This window comes from Hemicordylus capensis, chromosome 2 (genome assembly GCF_027244095.1).
Source record: "Hemicordylus capensis ecotype Gifberg chromosome 2, rHemCap1.1.pri, whole genome shotgun sequence".
Taxonomy (NCBI): domain Eukaryota; kingdom Metazoa; phylum Chordata; class Lepidosauria; order Squamata; family Cordylidae; genus Hemicordylus; species Hemicordylus capensis.
In genome coordinates this window covers 45,704,779-45,729,302 of record NC_069658.1, presented here as the reverse complement: position 1 = coordinate 45,729,302, position 24,524 = coordinate 45,704,779, and the positions used below count along the sequence as shown (strand labels likewise).

General features: G+C 44.3%; 1 protein-coding gene across 2 annotated transcripts in view; it reads right to left on the bottom strand.

The window, feature by feature from the left end:
• The window catches only part of HOMER1 (homer scaffold protein 1), a 137,024-nt gene that overhangs the window by 72,515 nt on the left and 39,985 nt on the right, over window positions 1-24,524 (bottom strand). For both annotated transcript variants that reach the window (XM_053297500.1, XM_053297501.1), the window contains exons 2-4: window positions 14,360-14,516; window positions 6,109-6,240; window positions 767-859 (exon numbers count right to left, since the gene is read on the bottom strand). In XM_053297500.1, the coding sequence (XP_053153475.1) occupies window positions 767-859; window positions 6,109-6,240; window positions 14,360-14,516 (382 nt within the window). The remainder of the gene's footprint in view (window positions 1-766; window positions 860-6,108; window positions 6,241-14,359; window positions 14,517-24,524) is intronic.

Sequence of the window (24,524 nt, the reverse complement as noted above, 5' to 3'; positions counted from 1 at the left end):
AAAATACTGGCTGCCATCCTCATGACATATGCAGTTTCCCCTGATCTCCTTTTCTTTTTGCAGTCTATTATGCCTCCTCTCCCAAAAATAAGTCACTGAGGGTTGCAGGATCCTCAGGGACATTTTTTGGGAGGCACAGTGGGCTCTAGCAAGAAAGAGAGATCAGTGAAAACTGCCCCCCTCCACTGAACACATGAAATACTTTCTGGTTTGTTCAAAGTTAGTCTGGATGTCAGCCATACTAAAATACACAGGGAAGAAATTTGCATGTAAAATAAATTATATTGATGTTTGAATGGGAATTCCATCAGATTAAAAATGTATGAGTGAACAAGAGTAGAGTCAAGTCAAATCACCAAAGAGGTTAGTGCAGAATCCACCCAGACATAGTTATTCTGGGAAATAAGGTATTATATAATATTGGAGGGGGGGAGCCTAGGGTAGTAATTCAGGACCTTCTAAATGCTGCAATTAGTACTGGCTGCTGAAGCAAGGATGGTCAGTGTATGCCAATCCAGCTAGCAACATCTCCCTTCCTCCTCCAAGAAACTCTGTTATATTTAGAAGAGCTGTGGGAATGGCTGAGACCTCTCTTTGGCACACTTCCCCCAAAATGGAATATGCTAATACAGGATCTGCATGCAACCATGCACCTTAATCCCAGTGTTTAACAACTAATATGCCCATGCCTAACTGAATCAAGTCAATTTTTTAAAACAGCTGATAACATATAACACATAATCTGAAGAGAGTGGAACAAACGCACCTGTGAGGGTGTACTTGTCAATTCCATCTTTTCTTGGGATTTCTCCTTAGCTAGTCGTGCAGCTTCCTTGAATTCCTGAAATTTTTCTGCAAACTGGAAGCAAAAGGTTATATAATTCAGTTATACATAACTGATACATAACTGTTATACATAACTGAATTCTGGTGAGCAGAACTTTTTCCACAGGATATGTTGGCCAGAGAGGAAAATTTACTCATCTTCGACAGTGTTGTAGAGAGAATTATGAGGCAAGTGGCAAATGCTTTTAAAAACAAAACAAAACCCATGCTGTGGCAGTAGAGCATAGGGATGTGCAAACCGGCTCAAGGTTGAGCTGGTTCGCTATCAAACCAGGCCAGCTTGAGGCTTGCCCTTGAGCTGGGCTGGGCCCAGTTTGGCTCAGGGCCAGTTCAGGGTTCTAAAGGAGTTCAGCAGCCTCCAGGGGTGCTGCTGCAGCCACAGGGTCTCTCCCTGTTCCCCCTCCACCCACCGGCCTCCCCCCAGCCTTCTATGGATTGGTTTGGCCCATTTTCAAGCCATTTTTGCCCTTTTGGAGGTGGCAGTGGCCACTTTGGAGGCTGCTGCTCATGTACCCTGTTTTGCATGGCCACCTCAGAAAGGCCTGAAATGGCCCCCCAATGGGCCAAAATATCCCCAAACAGGCTAAAATTGCCCATAGAAGACCAGGGGGAGGCTGGTGGGGGGAGTGGGAATCCCCAGAGAGCCCCCTGCAGCTGCACTACTTGGAGGTCGCTGCACCCAGGGCTAAGTTAAATTAAAAAAAAAAAAAAAAACTTTTCAAACCCCAAAGCATGGAAGAACTGTTCCAGACAGTGAAGCCAGGCTATCTTGAGAGCCAGCGTATAGCCAGCGTTGAATGCTTGTCATCTACATTGTAGATGCACAGTACTTATATGGCTCAATTTTGGTGTGCTAATTCAAAGAGAGTAAGGGCCTGGGGTATCAGAGGCCCAGACATGTCCAGCTGGGGGGTGGGGCAGCACCTTGAAAGCTTCGGGCATTCATGAATAGCATTGGCTTCCTAAACCACTGGCCTTCTACTCAAGTACTGTATAGCAAGACTACCATTATAGACTTAGCTGATGATTTATGGAAAGAGATAACTTGTAATTCTACTCAGTTTTCCCCCCTTCAGCCTTCCAATACTAGCTGTCATTAACTTTCAGAATATAGCTTGCTAGGCATTTATTTTGAACAACAGCCTTACACAGTCCATTATGAGAGGCCTTTTTCTTCTGAACATCTGGATTTCCTCAATTCCTTTTGCAGATTAACTTGATGAACCATTTTGCAAGTATACAACAGCATGGCATAAGCCTTTCTATTACTCCTGTTTATGTCTCTGCTTACAGCTATAGATTTACACATGGATTTACACTGGGGGATCAGGAGCAGAGAAAGAAGAGTGAACTCTTTGGGTCCAGGGGAGAAAGCTGAGAATGAAGTAATCTTTTCCTATATTCTTAATTTGTGTCTCATAAGTTTCTGTTTTTCTTGCCTTGTATGTCTTCATAATGCATACATTCAGGCACCTTTGCTTGGAAAGCAACTCTGTTGTAAGTTGCTGATTAGTCAAAATCTTTATTACTACTTCTTGCTTCTCTGCTAGTTACTGTTAACTACTTAGGAACCTGGGTGGCTCTACACAACCATCTATCCAGAAATTCCAATAAGCAGACATTTTAAGCAGCTCTGAATACGCTGCTCTCTTTGGAATTCAGATTCCATGCCCCAGAACCAGCTGCACCCCTATCACATACCTTTCTCTGGAATGGCTGCATGTGCTAGTCATTCTCAAGTCAGCATTCCCTTGGTCATACCATCCATGTGTAACTCTGTGATTCAACAGAATCTGAACATTTTTGTTGCATTTGGGTGCAAACACAGGCCAGCTACTGCTTTGGGGACAGCTCAGACAATACCTGCCATCCATCACTCAGAAAGAGTATGTACGTATGCCTCTCCCATAGATATGCAGTTCCATCCCCACATAGTCATATGTGGGTACTGAGTGAACATTCAAACCACCCCAACTGTGTAGTTACAATAAAGTAAAGTAAAGTGTGCCGTCAAGTCGATTTCGACTCCTGGCGACCACAGAGCCCTGTGGTTTTCTCTGGTAGAAAACAGGAGGGATTTACCATTGCCTCCTCCTACACAGTATTATTAATTATTATTATTATTAATTCGATTTCTATACCGCCCTTCCAAAAATGGCTCAGGGCGGTTTACAAAGAGAGATAACAAACAAATAAGATGGCTCCCTGTCCCCAAAGGGCTCACATTCTAAAAAGAAACATAAGACACACACCAGCAACAGTCACTGGAAGTACTATGCTGGGGGTGGATAGGGCCAGTTACTCTCCCCCTGCTAAATAAAGAGAATCACCACATTAAAAGGTGCCTCTTTGCCCAGTTAGCAGGGGTTAGCAGTATGAGATGATGCCTTTCAGCATCTTCCGATATTGCTGTTTCCCGATATAGTACCAGTGGGGATTCGAACCGGCAACCTTCTGCTTGTTAGTCAAGCATTTCTCTACTGCACCACTTAAGGTGATGTAGTTACAATACTACTTGTAAATAGTATTGTAACCTTGAAATCATGCAATTAGGGGTGGTTGGCCAGTGTTCCGTTTAAGGCACATGCATGTGTATGCACACACACATTTTTTGATGTCCACTCGGTTAATTTTAGGTTGACTCAGAAAGGCCCCATTCGGAATGCAAGTGCACACACACTGCCTTGATACTGCAGGGGAGATGTGTACATACATGCAGACAGAGTTGTCCAAACTGGGCCTTTAAAATACTGAACAGTACAACCAATGAAGTCTTAAGTATCTTGTTCCCAGAGCTACGTCCAACTGGAACTTCAGTGTACACAATTAAGAATTATTTTCAAGAGAAGATTACATGTAACTGTCACTGGTCTGCTGTCTTTGGACAGCTCTGTCCATAGGTCTCATCACTGGAGTGATGGTTTGAGTGTTTCCAGTTTGCTGCCTCATTTTTAGAGCAGAGGTTTGGCAAAAAGACTCTCATGTAACAGTGACTAGCAGTTGAAATGTGCACAGCAGCTTTGCAAAGGATAACAACTGCCCCATATGATCAGCAGCTCTGAGAGCTCCAAACTATGTGTTATCTTAAGCCTACAGTTAGGGCCAACACTTGATTTTTATACCTTTGAGTCTGCCAATGGGAGCTTCCTTTCTAGAGGAATTAGTAGCTGTAGCCCCCTCATCCAGATTGGGAGTGTGTTGAGGCAAAGGATAAAAGTCCTCGGCCCCCCATGATTCAGATCCTGATTAGGGCCCCTCACAACTGCTATTTAATCTTTTAAGTAGTTTGAGTATGGCCCTTGGGTACAAAATACCCTGAGAAATCCACTTTTCCCTACAAAGACTGAAGTTTTAGATCTGGGGTTATGCTATAGCATTATTGCAGGAAGAGCCATTCGCTTACTGTGGGCTCACTGCCAAACCTCTCTCGCATAAAAAATAGATAGTATCTTATCTCGATCACTCTATTATGAATGGAGGTGAGAATGTGTAATGTGAAATTTAACAGATACTCTTTGGAATCTATTGTTCAAATGTGATCTTTAGCAAGGAAGGATCTTCAATTTAGGACCCGACACACATTTCAAGAGCCTATAAATCCACTGAACTACACAGAGAGCTGGAAGGAGTCATCAGCAGCACAGCAACCCTACCCAAATCACTCTTGCCTTTTCATCCAACCTGCAGTCTTGGTGTTCATTGTGTACCTATCTGAGGATTGGATGAAAGTGAGCAACTGAACCAGAAGCCAGACAAGGCTGGAGCAGTTATAGTCTTCAGGCCCTCTGACCTGGGGACCAAGCAGGGGCGGAGCCACCATTGAGTGAACTGGTTCAAATAACCCGGGCCGCTGCCCCTCAGGATCCATGCCTCGTGCCTCAGCCACACACCCTGTGTCTGATGTCAGACACGGGGTGTAGCTTCGTTTGCAAACGGGGCCGTGTGGCCCCATTTGTGGCTGCAAAGCAAAATCCCCGGCTAGCATCACATTTGCAGCACGGCCAGAGCGCCTCTCCCTGCCTAAAAGGGCTCCCTCTGCCCATGGGTCCAAGAATGGATAGCAGCACTTTTAAGTCAAAATAACTAGTGTACCCTGGGAAGTAAAGTCAATTATTGCATAGACTGCAATGATTGCATACACTGGGAAGCACAGCCATAACTCAGACAGTTTTCCAAGGGAGAAAGTTCAAAAGTCTAAAGCTGAACATGTTTCAGAAACTTTTAAGGACTTTGAATTGGGGCTACATTTTAATAGCTAGAGTTCAGATGGTACAAGTTTGGTTGTTTTAGTCATTTTTGTAATATTACATATTAGTTTTAAATCTGTTTCAGCTTTTGGGATGGGTACATAGTCAACATTTTTAGCCCACTTTCCAAACGGAAGACAATGTACATACATGTGTGTATATCCCTCTCTAATAACTTTTGCATTTACAGTTTGATACAAACCAAATTGACAATTCATGGGATCCTAGAAGGTGGTTGGGTTTTTTTGGGGGGGGGGTGGAGGGGTTGTGCCAATCTGCCATGTTGGTTCAAGATGGTAGCCACATTATAAACAACACTACTTTATAACATTTGTGTGGATGTGTGGACAGTCCAAATTGACAGCACATGGGAGGGTCTTGAGTAAAGCTCATCATGTTTAAAATAGTGGAAAGTAGGCTCCATGAGAGGAGAGCTGGTCTTGTGGTAGCAAGCATGACTTGCCCCCTTAGCTAAGCAAGGTCCACCCTGGTTGCATATGAATGAGAGACTAGAAGTATGAGCACTGTAAGATATTCCCCTCAGGGGATGCAGCCGCTCTGGGAAGAGCAGAAGGTTTCAAGTTCCCTCCTTGGTATCTCCAAGAAAGGGCTGAGAGAGATTCCTGGCTGCAACCTTGGAGAAGCCGCTGCCAGACCGTGAAGACAATACTGAGCTTGATAGACCAGTGGTCTGACTCAGTATATGGCAGCTTCCCATGTTCCTAGTCTTACTTAGAACTACTTGTTTAAAAACAGAACAGATTTTAGCGTTAACACTGATGAGGTCTTTCCCCCAAATCTTCAAGTTAGTTTTCCTTTGCTGATGTAAACTGGAAGAATACAATGGTAATCTCATGGGGGAGTCTTGGCCCTGTAGATAGCCTTTTTCTGAAAATGAACTACATAAAACTCCAAAGAATGCAGAATATTTTATGAGATTGCCAACTAGCCAATTTTTAAAAACTGTTTCTCCTGGTTAACCTGAGTGGTCAATTGTTGGGGCAGTTTTACTTACTTTCGAAAGATGATGTTCAGAGGAAAATCCCAAACCATACACGGTATTTGCTCTGCTATCTGCCCACTGGCCAAACTTCTGTGATGTTTTTGTGAATGTCATGTTGGGAGTGATGGTACTATTTATTATTGCCTGCAAAAAAATTATGAAATGAACTTAGTAAAACAGTAGGGTTGAGAAGAGTTCATTTAATCAAAGCTGCACATTCTAAAGCACCCAAGCAAAACTTTACCAAGTATCAAAAAGCACAATGGTAATCTTTATGCAAAATCTTGTTTTGCTAACAAACAGTACATGCTAATTAATAAAACCAGATATTAGGCAGAAAAAAGATACAACACATTGCTGTAAGCAAGAAGTATTTGGATTTCCATTGCTATATCTATGAGAACATTCTGAAGAAGCTTCCTTCAAAACAATATGGTTCTGAAAACCAAGGAAGTATGTAGTGGGAAGGGATTTCAGCCTATGGACAACCCAGTTTTCATTTTGTCTCTCTTTCTAGCTGTGCACCTTTCAGTCTCTGAATTATATGAGCACAAGTCCATTTGGACTATGAAAGTAAGTCTTTTTAAAATGCAAGGTAAACTTTCCTAATCCCAAAGGCAAGCATCTTATTAACTTGCACTAATTTTAATGTTACTTTAATACATTTTGGAAAGACCACAGTATAGGGCAGGGGTAGACAACATGCAACTTTCCAGATGTTGCTGAACTACAATTCCCATCATCCCCAGCTATAAGAAATTGTGGCTGGTGGTGGTTGGGAGTTTTAATTCAGCAACATCTAGAGAGCCACATGTTGCCTACCCCTGATTTAGGGGATGACACCTTTAGGGCTGGCTTGTTAATAAGATGTATCAAGGTAGCCAGTTCAGGTGAAAAATTGGTAGAGATGTCCCATGCCTGCCAGCTATCTCCACTGGTGGGCCACTTCCACCCCAGGCTTCAAGGTCCCCTCTTATCCAGTGGCAGTGTGCTAGCCAAAGATCCTCCTCCAAGTTTTCAGAAGACAAAGGGATAGGAAATAAATGTAAAGAAGAGTAGAGTTGTAGGCCAGAACTTCTGTGCTGTAGACCACCATTCTATTCTCCTCCTCCAAACTCCCTTCTACTGCCATTGTGAGAGCAAGAGCAGCAGCAGCGGCAGCTGAGGCAAGGGAGGGAAAGGAAGAACCACTGCAGGGTAAAAGCGGCATGTTCTGCACATCATTGGGGGTGGTGGGGGTGGTAGGTAAGAGGTAGCCAATGACAGTGGGAGGCAGCAGGGGGCATTTTGCCATCTTTCCCGTGCTCCAGTAATCTGCTGCTTGAGACAACTGCCTCAGCTTGCCTCATGGAAGGGTCGGCCCTGGCACCAAAGCCATTTATTTTCTTCTAGCCAAGCCTGCTATCTTGAAAGAATGCATTAGGAGTCTTGTCCATCCCCACTCCCACAGATACATTTGCTGGAAGGTCTTCACAGCTTTATCCATATCATTGAAAGCTAGCTAGAACTCAGAGGCAACAAAGAGGTGTAATGGATGTGCTGGAGTGCCCACTTGCATCACAAGTCTCTGGGTGTACAGGGGCTTTTAAGTCAAAGGGTGAACCTCTTAAGTATTTTCTGTAAATATTTAAATCATCCAAAAGAGCAAATGGGAAGAGATACAGACGATAGCACAACGAATGCTGTCTTCTCTCTGCCCCCCCCACCCCCCGCAATGAAGGCAGCAATCTGTTCCAAGTAAAGATTTCAGGAACAAACATCACACTCCCATCTCTGCAACTGTGATTGTTAATTGATTGATTGTTCATGTGATTGACACTGGCAACAGGGCTATTCATTAGTAGAGTCAGAGAGCAATCTACTGCTCCATTCATACTGCAAGATCAAGTGCTTGGAGACTCCCTGAAAAAGCTGCTGTTTCAAAAGGTCCTATACTTGTTTTGGGAAAATAAGCTGGAAATAGCCTGCTTCCCTCCAGCTGTTGTCAGTTCTTTATAGGAATCAACACTGAAGCTTCACATCACGTTCCACTGTGTAATGGAAGACAGGAGCTTAGATGACATGGTTTGTTCCATTTACCTTTATACACTAAGGGTGAGCATTACTGAAGGGGCTCTAAGATGTGTCCATTAATGAAAAGAACTCTACACAACAAACAGGAGAAATAATGTTTTTAGAATAAAGGGTGAAAGGAGAGTAATGAAGTTCATGAGTCAACTGTGAGTCATGAAGGATATCTGCGACTGGGTCTCTCAACACTTTTGTTGATGAGGCTTCAGCTTAGTGGAAGAGCATCTCCTCTGCATGCAGAAGGTCCATCGAGCAGTTGCAAACCCTGGCATCTTCAGTTAGGTCTGGGAAATAATCCAGTGTGAACCCTTGGGGAACCGCTGTCAGTCTGAATAGACAATACTGAGCTAGATGGACCAGTGGTCTGATTGACTTGGTATAAGGCAGTTACCTATGTTTCCACACAAGTAAGAGTGGCTCTGAATTTTATCAGAGTTGTGGCACTAGATGAGGGGCTGCTTAGCCATTCCCCAGCCTAAGTCATCCCCTCTTGAAAGCTGCTGTTAGCCAGTGAGGAAAAATCAAGACACAGGTACATACATTATCTATCTATTATATTTCTATACCTCCGGACATGTGCATCCCTAGGCAGTGTATATTCTGTCCCTGGTAGGACCAACGTCAACTGGATGGGAGATTTCGATCAGGAAAATAGAGGGGAGAGACTCCCAATAGCTGCTTTAAAGCAAAAACACAAGTGTGGAAGGAACCAATCGTGGATCTCCTGTAGGGAGGTGCTCGGGCTAGCAGGGCGGGGAGCAGTTCCCTTAAGGAGCCGGTAAGCAGGTTCTTACCTGCTGCCCTGCCGCTTTTCCAGGCACAGCACTCACCCTAGCAATGGCCGTATGGGCTGCGGCGCTGTTCCCTGCAGCCTTCATACACAGCGTGGGCACGCACTTGGGAGTCCATGCCTGCATGGGCGCCATTTGCATAGTCAGCATGGTGTTGCTGACCACACAAATGGTGCCTACACAGACACCATGTGCGTGCCAATGCCCTGTGCGCAGGCTGCAGGGAACAGCGCTGCAGCCCCACACGGCCGTTGCTAGGGCAAGCGCCGCACCTGGAAAAGCGGCAGGGCGCCAGCGGAGCAGGTAAGGACTTGCTTACCAGCAATTTAAGAGAACCACTCCCTGCCCCACTGAACTGGTTTGGCTGCAGCCACCCGAGCTTGTTTGGCGCTTCCCTAAGGAGGCGCTGAAACGGCTCGTGCACATCCCGAATCTCCTGAATAAAGTGTAGTTTGGCCAAGTTTCTAATGTGCTCTGGCATGTGACTCTGTGGAAGTGAGAAACAGATTTTGTAGGCATGAGATGCCACTTAATATCCTTAGTCAGTACTTTCTAAAGCTATAAATATGAGGAAAAGGTATATATTGTTCTCCAAGTTACACTGAATTTCTGGAATAAAATACAAACTCTATTTAATAGGTACGTCTGTGCCATAAATAATATTCTGTATTTTTTTAAGGTAGTGCCAAAGAATGTGGTTTGCTTACTCCCTACATATTTTATTCAAGTGAACTTCAGTTCAGAAATTAGAGTAGGCTCATTTTAAAAGTATTAATTGGTCTGCATTTAGATCGGAGTCATAAGAAGTTTGACACCTACAACCAGATCAGTTCCTGAATCCAAAAGGTCATCTTCCCTGAGATCAGAAATAGAGACTTACCACAGGAGTCTGAAATCTGCCACTCAGCAATAGTGGAGGGCGGGGGGACATGTTCAATGCTTGCTTAACTCTCAACTGGGGTTTGCTCCAAGGAATAGGTTTTCCAACCGGAGCACTGAAGTCACTGAAATCCTAATTAAAATGGCTACATCAAATGTTCATATTTTTGGCCTTGGTAATAGCTGCCTTTTGTCCAACTGAAGGAGTTGCGAGATTTAATTGAAGAAAAAGTGAATGAAAGAATACTTTAGATGTCTACATTTAAGTCATCCAGTGGGTGGTGCTAGATAATTGTGTAACTAACTCTCAAATGAACACTGCAGGTTCCCCCCACCCTTGCTGGATATCTGCAAGAGCCCACTAAAACATGAATGAAACTGTTTGGATGGCAGTGTTGATATTCTCCGAGGATTGCTTTGTGCCTTATCAACAGGCTTCAATTGAGAAGTCCTTTGATCTTTCACCACTTGAATTAAATCATTTAGTATTAGTGTCTGCTTTGCATACTGGCATCAGTTAGCTATTTCCATGAATTAGGAGACTGTATTCTTGCAGTCCAAGCCACCCACAATATAGCGGCAAGCAGTTGGGTTTTCCCAAGCAATAGTTGAGAAATCACAGCACATTTTTAAAGCCTCAGTCCCAAAGATGTTTCTTCATTGCAGGCTAAATAGCAGAATGGGCATTTTTAATAGTGTGCTCTTAACCCCAGGGCAAACCATGCAGATATTTCAACATGCCCTCTATCTCTTGTTCTGTTAATTAAAGTTACTACCATTTTATTCTTACTCTTGCTAGCCCTCCTCTCCCTGCACCATTGCTTGAAGTTTAGATTAGGACTCCTCAGAATAGAGACTTATTTGCTTATGTTGCACCATGAACATGGAAAACAGATCAATATCTTATGCAGTTCTATAGGAAGCTGGATTTCCCCCCTTGAACTCTTTTGCTGTAGTCTGAAAAGCTGAACTTCAGAGGAAAATGTAACAAAATAGGTCAATGAATCACCTTTCATAAGCAGTTACTGTAGATTCAATGTGTTGATTTGTACCACAAGTTAAGATTTAAAAGTATTCAGAAAGACAAAATGTTAGTGGAGTAACATTATTTAGCTGTATGAACTCAGTATCCCAAGTACTCAGGAAAGTTACAATTCAAACATATATAGAGGCTGTTCTCATGAGCAGCCAAGCCTGGGCTTGTCTGCCCATGAGAACTGCCGGGATCCATGCAGATCCTGGTGGTGCCAGACAATGTCCCCCCTAATTTTTCTCATCTGTGCACGGAATAAGTTTTGTTCTGGGAGGCAATATCAAGGCAGTGCATCTGCATGTGCATTCAGAATGGGGCCTGCCTGATTCAACTTGAGTAGGATCAAAAATTAACTGAGTTGACATCAAAAAACGGGTGTGTGCATGCGTGCGCATGGGCACACCTTAGAGAGAACACTGCCACGACACCAAACCCAGAGCTGAAGCCTGGCTCTTAGCCCTGGTTAAGGGCGCAAGCGCACCCTTAAGTCGGCTGCTGGGACTGTGTGTCTGTGTGGGCTGTTTGCAGCTTGTGTCAACACAGAAATGGGAGTTCAGAGCACCTGCCCCCTGGGGGAATCCCACAGTGAACCGTGCTTGGTGTGTGGTGCGCTGCAGGATAACCGGGGCCCAGGACAATGAGTCCCAGCCTCAGAGTGATCTGCCCTAAAAAAGCAGTGATTAGAGTGTGCTCCCACCAAGCACAGCATGATCATTGGGGGGTGGAGCAAGGTTTGCGAAACCTTCCCCCCACCCTGTAGGTAGGGATGTGTGAGTCGACTCAACTGGTCCGGGTTCAAACAGGACTGGTACCAGTTTGGGTATATATAGATTGGACTACTTGGCCTTTGGCCTATAGGGTGCTACAAGTATCTATTATGTCCCCCATGCTGTTTAACATTTACATGAAACCCCTGGGAGAGGTTATCCACAGGTGTGGGCTGTGGTGCCATCAATATGCTGATGACACCCAGCTCTACCTATCTTTTAAGTCAGGAGACACCAGGGAGGCAGTGGATGCTCTGAACTGGGGCTTGGAGGTGGTTCTGGACTGGATGAGGACAAACAAGTTGAAACTTAATCCAGATAAGACGGAAGTGCTCCGGGTTGGTTGAACTGATGTGCAGAAGCGCCTTTTACCAACTACAGCTGGTATGCCAGCTATGACCCTACAGCTGGTATGCCAGCTCCCCTACTTGGAGAAGTTGGACCTGACCTCAGTCACTCATGTGTTGGTAACATCCAGATTGGAATACTGCAATGCGCTGTATGTGGGGCTGCCCTTGAAGAATGTTCAGAAGCTTCAGCTGGTTCAGAATACTGCTGCTGCTGCAAGGATGCTCATCGGTGCAAGTCGTTTCATGAGTATCACACCCATCCTGCGGCAGCTTCATTGGTTACCAGTCCACTTCTGGGCTAGATTCAAGGTGCTGGTCTTGACCTTTAAAACTCTACACCGCTTGGGGCCGGGATACCTGTCGGATCACATTCGCCCATATGAATCTGCCAGAGCCCTCCACTCATCATCTCAGGCCTTGGCTCATGGCCCTGCCACTAACAGAGATCTGGTTGGCGGGGACTAAAGACAGGGCCTTTTCAGTTGTGGCCCCTCAGCTTTGGAACGCCCTCCCTGAAGAGCTTCACCATGCTCCCTCCCTCAGTGTTTTTTTAAAAAAACAACTTAAAACACACCTTTTTAAGGAGGCTTTTTAATGCTCCATTTCTGGTTATATCTGGTAGGTTCTTTAGCTTTTTATACTTTTCAGTTTTTAGCTTTTAAAATAACTTTTAATTTGAATCTAATTAATGAGTGTGGTTTTAACCTGACTTTTAACTTGTTTATTCAATTTGGTTAATTTTATTACTTTTCTTGTGTGTGGCCCGGAGCAGTAGCGTACTAGAGGGGCAGGGTATAAATATTTTAAATAAAATAAAAATATTAATAAATAATATACATGTAAAGGGGAATCCAGCGAGAATTCCCATTTACAAGCAGACCGGCAATCCCTGGCCTAATGTACATGCAGTAACAGTGACTCCTCCTTCATTACCTCCGCGTGATCTTCCAAGGCCATTTGTGTCACCTCCGGAGGCCATTTGGTCACAACCCAGCCACACAAATGGCCAGAGCGCATGCACAGCAGTTTTCAAAACCAACGCAGAGAGGCCCCAAATGGGCCCATTTTAGACTGGAGGGGGGAGGCCCATGGGGGAGGGGGAACTGCTGGAGACTCCCCCACAGCAGCACCTGAGGCCCCGCAATGGCAGCAAGTCCGCCATTAAAGAAAGAAAAAAATCCACCTCCGGGCCCAAACCGGTTTGGACTTGAGCCAAACTGGGCCTTGCTCTAGTGTGCACAAAACCTGGTTTGGTATGAATCCAGTTCGACTCGAACTGGGTTTTCCGGTTTTGTGCACACCCCCGTTTGCCACCTTCAAATAGCTTTTCTTTTGCTCCCCCATCCTTAGGCTAGGGATTGCCCTTTTACTTATGAAGGGGAATCCTTGCCAGATTCTCCTTTGCAAGTATATAACCAAACTGGCACGCAAACCAGTTTGGCAGTCAAACTAGACCAGACCCAGTTTGGCTGGACCTCGAACTGGACTGGTTCAAATTTGAACCGAGCTGGCAAAACCAGTTCTGGGCACACCCCTACCAATAGGTTGTGTGAATGGCTCCATATATTTTAAGAAACCTGCACTTCCTGGTCCACTCTTGTCCATTCCCAACATCTCTCCAACTCAAATGAGACTATTCCTTCTGTGCTTGCAGTCCAGCAGGCACTGTGAACACTGCAAACCTCCTCCCTTTCAATCCGACCCTAGAACCCTCATTTGATCATGGTCAAACTGAAAAGATTCTAAGTTTTTCAAAGTTGCACTTCTTTCATAAGGCAATATATATTTTAAATAGTCAATTTCTAGATTATAGTTCACACTAGAAAAATTTGCATCTACGTATCTTAAGAGCATTCTAAGCTTTTTACAAGTTGGACTATGGAACAGACAGTATAAACACAAAACATAAGAGCATTCTCCTTACACAGTATATGTTCTCTAGAAATGCTTTGACCTTTCCAAATACTACACAGAATATTACAAGACAGATTTTGTATCTGAAACCAGAGATTTATGCTGACAACGTTTAATAGAAAATTATGATCACTAAATGGATCTCTGCCATGTTACCTACAATTAGTGATACTAGTAAACAGCAAGTCTTTCAGACTCCAACCTCCTACATCAAAAATTCATATAAATAAGTCAATGAAAGCAAAACAACCCTAAACATCAAATCACCATCACATTTCAAGAACATCTTTTAATATCTTGATAGTTCTGTTCCAAAAAAGGTTGCTTCAGTCTGGATCACATTTCAACATAGCCCCTTAATCTGTATTTTCTCTCTCACACACACCCCTACACCTTTGTACTTAAACTTTAAAATTTTTCTAGTAGTTTACCTGAGCCTAAAGCAGTCCAACAGCTTACCTTTGAGCCATCCAAGCTGATAATCCTATAGACATTTCTTGTGCTGTCATAGAAGTAGGATACAGTAACAGCATGCTTGCTGGTGGGAACCCAGTTCTTCTTCGTATTAGGATCAATCTGGAAGACATGAGCTCGGGTGCTGTAGATGGGTTGCTCCCTGAAGGGCAGAAAGTAAAAGTGATGAATCTGATTTGGACGCAATATGGTCGTACACAAGTCGTTTGTATGTTCCATCCATTGAGCCCTAAGCACTTTGCATGAGTAGTGTATTTGCCCCCCACAAGCTTTTTACATATGGAGCAGGATATAGTTGTGAAGCACACGAACAGTACTCACAGGCAAAAGAAATACAAGTCTTAAAACAAATTGAGTGACCAGCTGTACAGTCAGATAAAAGAGAGACATATCTAAATATAGAGGCACTACTGATCTACCACACTCCCCTCCCCCATCCTCCATCTGTCAACCTCTTTAACATGGGCTGTCAATAATACAAGTGTGACTTCCTTCGATTGAAGGGATACCTAGCTCTATTACTTCTACCATCCTTTCCCTTAAATTCTCAATAACCTAAATTTTTCAGTTATGGGCTGTGATTTATTGAAAACTATCTTGTTTCTCCATCAAGTATTTCAGGTGACAGATCACTATTACTCAATCTTTTTGTTGCATACACAATCTAGTTTTATGGCTGTTGAAGTGTGTATGAATTACCTGCCATGAAAAAAAGAGTCATGTGAACTGCCCATTAAGAAAATAAGTTAGCCTTGTTTCTATGGCCAGAAATCTAGCATCCCATTCAGAAGAACTGTATCATGGAAATTGTTCTGAGATGAATTTTTGCCAACACAACTACCTCTTTTCTCATAATTTCAAGATATGTTTGAGCCCTCACTAATAGATTCGGTTTCCAAGGGCTTACGTGTTTATCAGAACAGCTGCTTCTCTTGACTCTTCCAATAAGCCATTTGTTGTCTGTATGATATCCTCATGTTTTAATCTCCCTCCCTAGAACAGTTTCCATGATACAGTATAATGTAGTAGAACATAATTGGTTTGAAATGCAAGAGACCCAGGCCATGTTTACATATACAAATCAACACTCAGTGACTACAACATTAAGTAATGATGTAAACAAGCAATTGCTGATTAATCCCATCTGACATAACTTCCAAAAAGCCCAATATCTATGCAATCACTATACTTCTCCAAGATATATTTCACCCACTATGGCTGACAATAGTTTAAAGTTGAGCAATGAGATATCAACCAAAGCGTTGCATGCAGGAACTACCCACTTAGCTTCAATCCTGTTCAACTACAATGTTCATGGGGTGACCTATAGCACTGACTCCTGCACCCTTCACAGGGCTGCTGTGAAAATAAATGACTTCTATCACTTTGTACATTCCAAAGGGTATTATAACACCATTAATGGTACTAATTCTCATCCATTCAAATCATCCTTTAAAATATTGAGTATTTTCCTTATCCTGTTACTAGTATCGTATTAACTATACACTAATACTTTGGTACCAAATCCAACTGCAAGTGTCCTTTACAATTTGAACACTTACTATTGTTGTCTTCCATTATAAGAGGAGAGGAATTAGGCAGACACATCTATGGTTTACTGGTCCTGCAAAGTTTTATTTAAATTGTATTATATTAGTCACCTCCCAAACCCTTGGACATTTTACTGGTCAGCAGGGGCGGATTAACGCATAGGCAAGATAGTCACTTGCCTATGGCAGCAAATTATGGGAGGCGGCAAATTCGGGGGATGGGGCAAGTTAAATCTTTTTTTTTTAAACAACGTTTTTTTCAATCACCGCTGTGCAGTAGGGATGAAACCAAAGACAGTGGGCGGCCAGCGGGGTGTGGGCACTCAAGGTGAGGGGAGACCAAGGTTGGGGGAGGTGGCGATGGCAGCAAGAATTCCTTCCCTTAGCCTGCCTGCCGCCCAAATGACAGGTCAGGCTGTTTTCAGCCCATTTCAGGACTCTGTGCTTAGGAACATAGGGAGCTGCCATATACTGAATCAGACCATTGGTCTATCTAGCTCAGTGTTGTCTTCACAGACTGGCAGCGGCTTCTCCAAGGTTGCAGGCAGGAATCTCTCTCTCAGCCCTGTCTTGGAGAAGCCAGAGAGGGAACTTGGAACCTTCTGCTCTTCCCAGAGCGGCTCCATCTTCCAGTGCTCACACATCAAGTCTCCCATTCATATGCAACCAGGGCAGACCCTGCTTAGCTAAGGGGACAAGTTGTGCTTGCTACCACAAGACCAGCTCTCCTTCCATTGGTCTCCTCTGTGCTTGTGTGCAGAGAGCCCCTAAATGGGCCAAAAATGGCCCAACCTGTCATTTGGGCGGCAGGTGGGCTCAGGGAAGGAGCTCTTGCTGCCACCTCCCCCCGCCTTGGTCTCCCCTCACCTTGAGTGCCTGCACCCCGCCAACTGCCCACTGTTTTTGGTACCATCCCATCCGTACAGCAGCGACAAAAAAGTTTATAAACAGATGTAACTTGCCCCACCCCTAGCCCTCAAGCCAGGGGGCAGCAAATCTTTTTTGCCTACAGGTAGCAAAAAGATTAATCCGCCCCTGGTGGTCAGGGGCATGTTTCATCTAACACAGGACTGCACAACTTCAGCCCTCCAGCTGTTAGAAACTTGCTGATCTCTTGGATCAGGGCTACATAACTTTGGCCCTCCAAGTCCTGTTATTGGACTACAATTCCCATTGCTCCAGACTACTGGCTACTGTGGCTGGGGATGATGGAAAACTATAGTCAAAACAACAGCTGGAGGGTTGATGGTGTACAGCCCTGATCTAAGGAGGCCAGCAATTTTCTGTTTTAAGGATTTACACTTCAGGTGTAACTCAAGGAAATGCTATCTGACCCCAGTGATTTCATGTTTAGTTTGTCAATTAGTTCCATCTCTTTAAAAGAAGTTACTACTAATTTTTAGTACAAAGACTATCCCAGACGGAGAAGCAGCTGGAACAACTTGCTGAAATAGGGTTGTGCTTTCTAGCTTGCATACATGAAACAAAGGTAAAACCAGGTTCCTTGGCAGGATCTGTCAGCACTGTGAAGCCTTGGCACCAAAGTATGAGGCATACTATAGGAAAGCCTGCTGCACCTTCACTTTACCTTCTCCTCCAAGTGTGTATGTGGGGACACTGAAATATCAGAGAGGGGTGGTCCCTTCATGTGGCAAAGTGAGATGGTAGCCTCAGGCAGCAGACTGACGAGCCAGCACGGCAGCAAGATGTTCCCTGCTGCTGCCGCCACCACCAAATGAGCTCTTCGTGACCAACCTGACCCTTGCAGGCTCTGTAAGCAGCACCTCTCCTCACACTCCTTGCAAGCAGCACAAGGAGGAAAGAGATGGCTGCTAGCAACCTCCTCTCCTTTCCACTCTCCGCACCACTTTCAAAGCCTGAAAGGGTCTGTTCCAAAGGGGGCTGGCCACAGAGGCGTAACGATAGGGGGGGCAGGAGGGGCACGTGCCCCGGTTGCCATCTTTGCGGGTCATGTGAGGGGCGCCGCCATGACCCCCGCCGGTCCCAATTTTTTTTAAAAAAATAATTAAAATAAAAATTTCTCCGACTCAGCAGCAGCAGTCAAGGGAGCGCGTCGGCGCCCCCTCCCCCACAAGCGGTCCCTTTCGCGCCCGCGCCCCCCATTGCCAAAATGCCGCCCATCGCTGCGTGCCCCCCTTCAGATCTTTTAAGATAATCAGCCGGCAAACGCTCTTGGCTCTGAGGCGGGCGGGTGCCGCCGCTGCCTGTTTTGCTGCTGCCATTGATTGGTTGATTGGCCTCCCGAGTCCTTGCACTTGTGCGAGATCTCCCCGCTGGAGTCTTGCAGCGTCATCACTCACGTGCACGGCATGCTGGCGATGAGAGCGTTTGTGCTCCTCTCTGTTTCGAGGCTGCTCTAGTGTGCTGCGCGGGAAGGATCCAGCGAGGAGAAGACCACCAACCAGACTGAGCCTAAGCCTTGCTTTTTGCAAACTGAAACTGACTGCCTTCACAATAAAGTGTGCAGCTGCAGCATCAAGGTGTGTGTCTGTTTTTTGTTCTTTTTAATGTTTTATTTAAACTTGGGGGGGGGGAGGGAAGGGTTGAGGAAAAACAGTTGGGCCAGGCATGATGTCTCAGCATCAGTCAGGTGTCTGGGGTGGTGGCAGGGGCGGTGGGGGGTGAACTCCCCACCCCCATGGAGGCAGAAAACCTGCCCTTTCCCCCCTAGCCTGAGCCATGTGCTTTTTAAAAAACATTGTTTGCTTTAAATTTATGGGGGGAGGGTTGAGGAAAATGGTGGGGTGCTCAGAGCTTCCATATATGCTAGTTGAAGAGGCGATGGTGACGAGAGAGCGTGCCCTGCTATTTCCCCACCGACAACCGACAAACAGCCGCGGGTAGCACAGAGCTGTGTGTGTGTTTACTGTTTTTAAAAACCTTTTCTTCAAATTTATGGGGGGGGGGTTTGAGGGAAACAGTGGGGTGTGTTGGGGCTCAGGTGGTGTCTGGGGAGGTGGCGAGTTGGGGTCACCCCGCAGTTTGAAGAGGCAGTGGCGGGAGTGAGGAGATAGCCTGCCCCTTCCCCTGCTCTCCACTGACAAACAGCTGAGAGGCAGCTGTGGCTGGCGGCACAGAGAGATTCAGAGAGAGACCCTTGGCTGGGTCACGGTGTGTGCTTGTTTTCGTTTGTTAGGTTTTTTTTAAAAGCTTTCATTCTTTTGATTTTAGGTGGGGGGAGGAGGAGGATGGCTGAGGAAACTTGGGGTCTGTGCGGCGGTGCTGCTGCTTGACACTTGAGCAATGCGCTGGCAGCAGTTGGCTTCATAATGTGGTATGTATCATCATTGCATCATAATTCTGATGTTTGAGATACAAGCCAACTTCACAGGGTTGTTGTGAGGAAAAACCTAAGTATGTAGTGCACCACTCTGGGCTACTTGGAGGGAGAATGGGATATAGAATGTAAAAATAAATAAATTGAAATACAAAAAATAAATACTATTTTCTCTCAAAAAACAATAGCAGCATTTTTGGTTATTTATTGCATTTTTGGTTATTTATTGCATTTTGAAATTTTTGGTAATTTTTGTAATTTTTTAAAATTTTAAAATAAAGGTTTTCTGAAACGTGTGTCAGTCAGATGTATGTTGGGGGCGCGGCGGGGGGGCGGCGGGGGGGCGCAATTTCAGTGCTTGCCCCGGGCGCCGTTTTCCCTAGTTACGCCTCTGGCTGGCCCCCACTAGCGGCATGGAACAAGCAGCATTTATGCCTCATCTCAGGTGCTGCAATACTTTGGGCTGCCTCTGTCAAAATAGTCAAGTTATCTATTATAATCCCATGGGTGACAGAATATATGTAGACATTCCATAGAGAGAGAGAGAGAGTTTCCCACTCCAGGGTCTTCCATATAGGATTTATTCCCAGTAATTCCTAGGTGCCACCCAATGACAGCAGCATCTGTCTAGTCCAGTGATGTAGTTGCAAATTCAGAGGTGCAGGGGCTCTCTGTGACAGCCCTCATGGCCATGCCCACCCCAACAGCCAGAGAAGCCAAGAAGTACCAGCACTCCATCCCTGCACATCCCCCCTCCACGATACCCCTGGTCTAGTCACTGTTGCACATTTGTAGCTAGGCTCAGAACTCAGAAATGCAGGGAAGGTACAATGGGCTCATGTCCATGAAGTCTCACATCCTGTCAGCAAAACATGCAGTGGCTCACTGTAGGCAGGATGATTTCCTCATCTCAGTGGCAGTCCCACTTTGCTCCCAACCAGTGTCCCCTCTAAGGTGTGCACGTGCTCACAAGTTTTGTTGATGCCCGCTCATTTAATTTTACATCCTGCTCAGGTTGAAGCCCCTACCCTGCATGCAAGTGTGTGCACACTGCCTTGATACTGCCACCCAGAACAAAACTCATTCCACACACAGATTAAAAAAAATTAGAGGGAACACTGATCCCAACTAACGGCGGCCCCTTTGGTACTGACTAGCATAGAGAGGTGGTTGCTAACCGGTGACAGGTAGTAAACCACAAGACACAGGGATCCTTGGAACAACCTCATAATTACTTTTGCTTTTGTTTCTTCTTTTGAAATATTACTGTTGTGGGATTAGACAGACATGCTTTTGAGCAAAATAAAATCATCTCCTCCACCACCCTCACTTTGGTGAATGTTCATGACCTGATGTAGACTCTCTCTTGTTCTCCTAATAAACCAACCTGGGGTAATTGTGTGGCTCATTTGATGTTTCCAGTTTCCATTTGCACTAAAAAAGCCACAGTGCTATCCGGGGTCAGGCTAACAGATGTATCAAATACTTCCACTGTATCTGACATTAGTAAAGATAAAGCTGGATTATTGTGTCCACTTTGGGTAACTTCACTTTAAGATGGATGATGCTATGCACACTGATGACACTATCTATAATTAAGAAGAAACAGACTGGGAAATGTTTAGAAGACAGAGGAAATAAGGACACCAAGACTTAACAGTAGGGCTAAAGCAGTAATTAGCAAATTAACTCATTATTCACAGGCTAAAATCCATGGAGCCACATTTGTTATTACAGCTGGTCTCAGGGGGAAAAGCCTTTCAGCCCAGGAAGGAGGGAAGAAGTTAAGTGTTTAAAAGGCTGCTACAAAGAAAATGGAGAGCAATTTATTTCACTGCATTTAAGCGTAAGGCTATAAGAAATGAGCAAAGAATATTCATGAGACTGCACTCTTTAAAGAACACTGGCTAATACTAGACAAAACAAGCAGAGCCCATTTGACAAACTATGGCTACTGCTTATACTGCTCCCCTACCCCCACTTTTAAAGGATAAATTAAACTTGTCAATATAATTTAATTTTAAAGAGTGCATCAGACAGCCAAAGGGAAGATTTAGTAATGGAACTCTTGCAGAGCAAGGGTCAAGATAGGCTTAAAGATTTTTCTCCTGATTTTGAACCACCCTTATGCTCAAACCAAATGCACCATTCTTCCAGGGGCGTGACTATAATAGGGCAAGGGGAGAGAGTTGTCTGGGGGCCCCCCAGAGGCAAGTTACATGACTGACTCCCCCAGCCGTGCACCTGTCCGGGCTTCCTTCAGTTGTATTCATCCTCCGAAATGTATGTGGGTGTTAAGACCTGGAGCTACCAGAACAGCATGTCTTTTTTTAGTACCATTAAATGACTTGCATCATCCACAATTTACAAAACCTTTTAAAAAATAATTTAGGATAATGTTCTATTGTGGCACATAGGATATATCTCTATTTCTCTCTCTCTCTCTAAACTATAAATAAATAAATTTTACTATGCTTTTTATTACCACTATTCAGCCTCATTTAAGGTTTTTTTTTACTTCATGAGCTGAGCTTCAGTGAGGGAAGGGCATTTTAAAATCTTGTCTCTGGGCCCACCCCAACCTTGCTACGCCCCTGCATTCTTCTATAGAGTCAAGCTGGGGTGGGTGCATCTGCCATGCCACCAAGACACTACCCAGAGCTGTTTTCCACTTTTAAAAGAAAAATTGAGCATGGATGCAAACATGGGTAAACATGCACAAGATGCTTTTAAAAAACACAGGCAGCCCACCTGAAACATGGGAGAATGGGCAAGACTACTGACTGCTGCAGTTTTTGATTCAGTGGCATGTGTATCTGCCATTCAAATTGCAGAGTAAGCTCTTTTTATATACACTATGCCCATCTTTGCCTTTAAAAAAATCAAGATTCTGTCATTCCCTTAGCAAAATTTTGTTTGTTACAAGAGGCTGAGCTAGATGGCATTTCAGACCTAGTGGGGAATGCCGACTGAAGCAGCTACATGTGTTTGAAGTGCAAACGTGTTTCACATCTCTCAGATACTATAGTTTACCATTACAATAAAATGAATCCAGCTGCCAAATGTGAATCCAGCAGTGCCCAGAAAGCCACCTTAGAGAACAGGCTGGATGATCAAAGCAGACAGGATGCTCCTAAGTTGTTAAGGTTAGTGTGACCCAGACTTCTGTATAGAGCACTTGTTTTCTCCTCTCATTCTGTTCTAATGTATTCCACCAGACAAAATGCAAAGCCAGCCGGAAGGCCAGTTTTAAAAACAATATTTGATATTAGGACTTTTCTTTCTTTAAAAAATCATTTATTCATTCAACACAATTGTATATTACCTAAAACGTACACCTCTGGGCGTTTTACAACAAAACAATACAAATTAAAACAAAATTTAAAATGTTAGAACATTTAAATAAAATTTAAATGAGTAACTGGCCCTATCCACCCCCAGCACAGTACCTCCAGTGATTGTTGCTGGTGTCTCTATTACATTTCTTTTTAGACTGTGGAGAGTGTGAGCCCATTGGGGACAGGGATCCATCTTATTTATTTGTTGTTTCTATGTGTAAACTGCCCTGAGCCATTTTTGGAAGGGTGGTATAGAAATCGGATAGATAGATAGATAGATAGATAGATAGATAGATAGATAGATAGATAGAATTTAACACTATGTCAAACTATTCAAAACTATAAATCTAATTAAAAGCCTGGGAAAACAAATGTGTCTTAACTGCCTTCTTAAATGTCAGAGATGGGGAGGCTCTTATTTCAGCAGGGAACACGTTCCAAAGCCTCAGGGCAGCAATGGAGAAGGCCCATCCCTGAGTAGCCACCGGACGAGAGCCAGTGAAAACTGCAGGCGAATCTCTCCTGATGTTCTCAATGGGCAGTAGGGTTCATAGCATAGATGATCAGGAGCAGTTATTTCAGAGGACACATCTGTACTCATAACACATAATCCACTTGTGGAATTATCTGCACAAGATGTGGTGACAGCCAACAACCTGGATGGCTTTAAGAAGGGTTTGGATATCTTCATGGAGAAGAGGTCTATCAACGGCTACTAGTTGGAGGGCTGTGGGCCACCTCCAGCCTCAAAGGCAGGATGCCTCTGAGTCCCAGTTGCAGAGGAGTAAGAGCAGGAGAGAAGGCATGCCCTCAACTGCTGCCTGTGGGCTTCCAGTGGCATCTGGGGGGCCACTGTGTGAAACAAGATGCTGGACTAGATGGGCCTTGAGCCTGATCCAGCAGGGCTGTTCTTATGTTCTTATGTACTCAACTGGCAAGACAACATGAAAGACTAAAAGGTTGCCATTCGGTTACAAGTGAACTCCACTTTGCATTTCACACCAAATACAGACTATTACTCAGGTTTTGGTTGGCAAGCATTTCTGACACCTGTCCTTAAAGTATTTAGATGGTTAGATCTCTTTGTATTACACTCAAAAGCAACAAAAAATCTTATTACTCTAAGATTAGTAATAGCACATACCATCTTGCTTTCTGTCTTGGAAGTGACCTCAGTCAGAGTCAGTGATTACTAATAATGTTCCACTCCTCTGTTGCCATCTGACCAGCTAAACTGCCCTCTAGAATGAACACCCGATTTCCAAGTGTCAAGGGGGGGAAAAGGGAGTTGGAAATATAGAATTATAGAAGTTTAGCGTTAGGAGGGACATGGAGGTCTTCTGTTCCAGCCCCTTGCCCAGTACAGGAAACTACGGCCGTGCTTCAGAAAATGAGAAGCTGAATAATGTGCACAACCCTTTCAGAACTGTGCAGAAGTGACCACGCATTATGCCTGCAAATTCACACAGTACTATGAGCTTCTGGTGCTTTTCTGTAGCTGCTCCTGGTCTATGGAATGCACTCCCGGCAGATATCCGCAGCTGAGGCTTGCTGTCGGCCTTTAAGAGAGTCCTAAAAACCTATTTATTTGGCCTGGCCTTCCAAGGCTTGTAAAGTGTTGTTGTTTTTAAATGTCTTTCAATTGTTTTTAAATAGTTTTAATCATTTTTGAATTGTTTTTATATTGCTTTTAGCATTGTTTTAATTGTGGGTTTTATGTCTTTTAAAAAAGTTGTTGTACACTGCCCAGAGCCTCTGGATGGGGCGGTTTATAAATGTAATAAATACATAAATTTAAGTAATAAACAAACAAACAAACAAATGCACTGCCCTAGCATCAGCTGGGAAAGTAGATGGGGAGGCGTGTTCAGGAAGCACTGGGAGGTATAGTTCTTTTAAGCTCTTTCTCCACAAAGCTCTATAGGAAGAGGACTACAGCTCCCAGTACTCCCCATGAGCCTTTC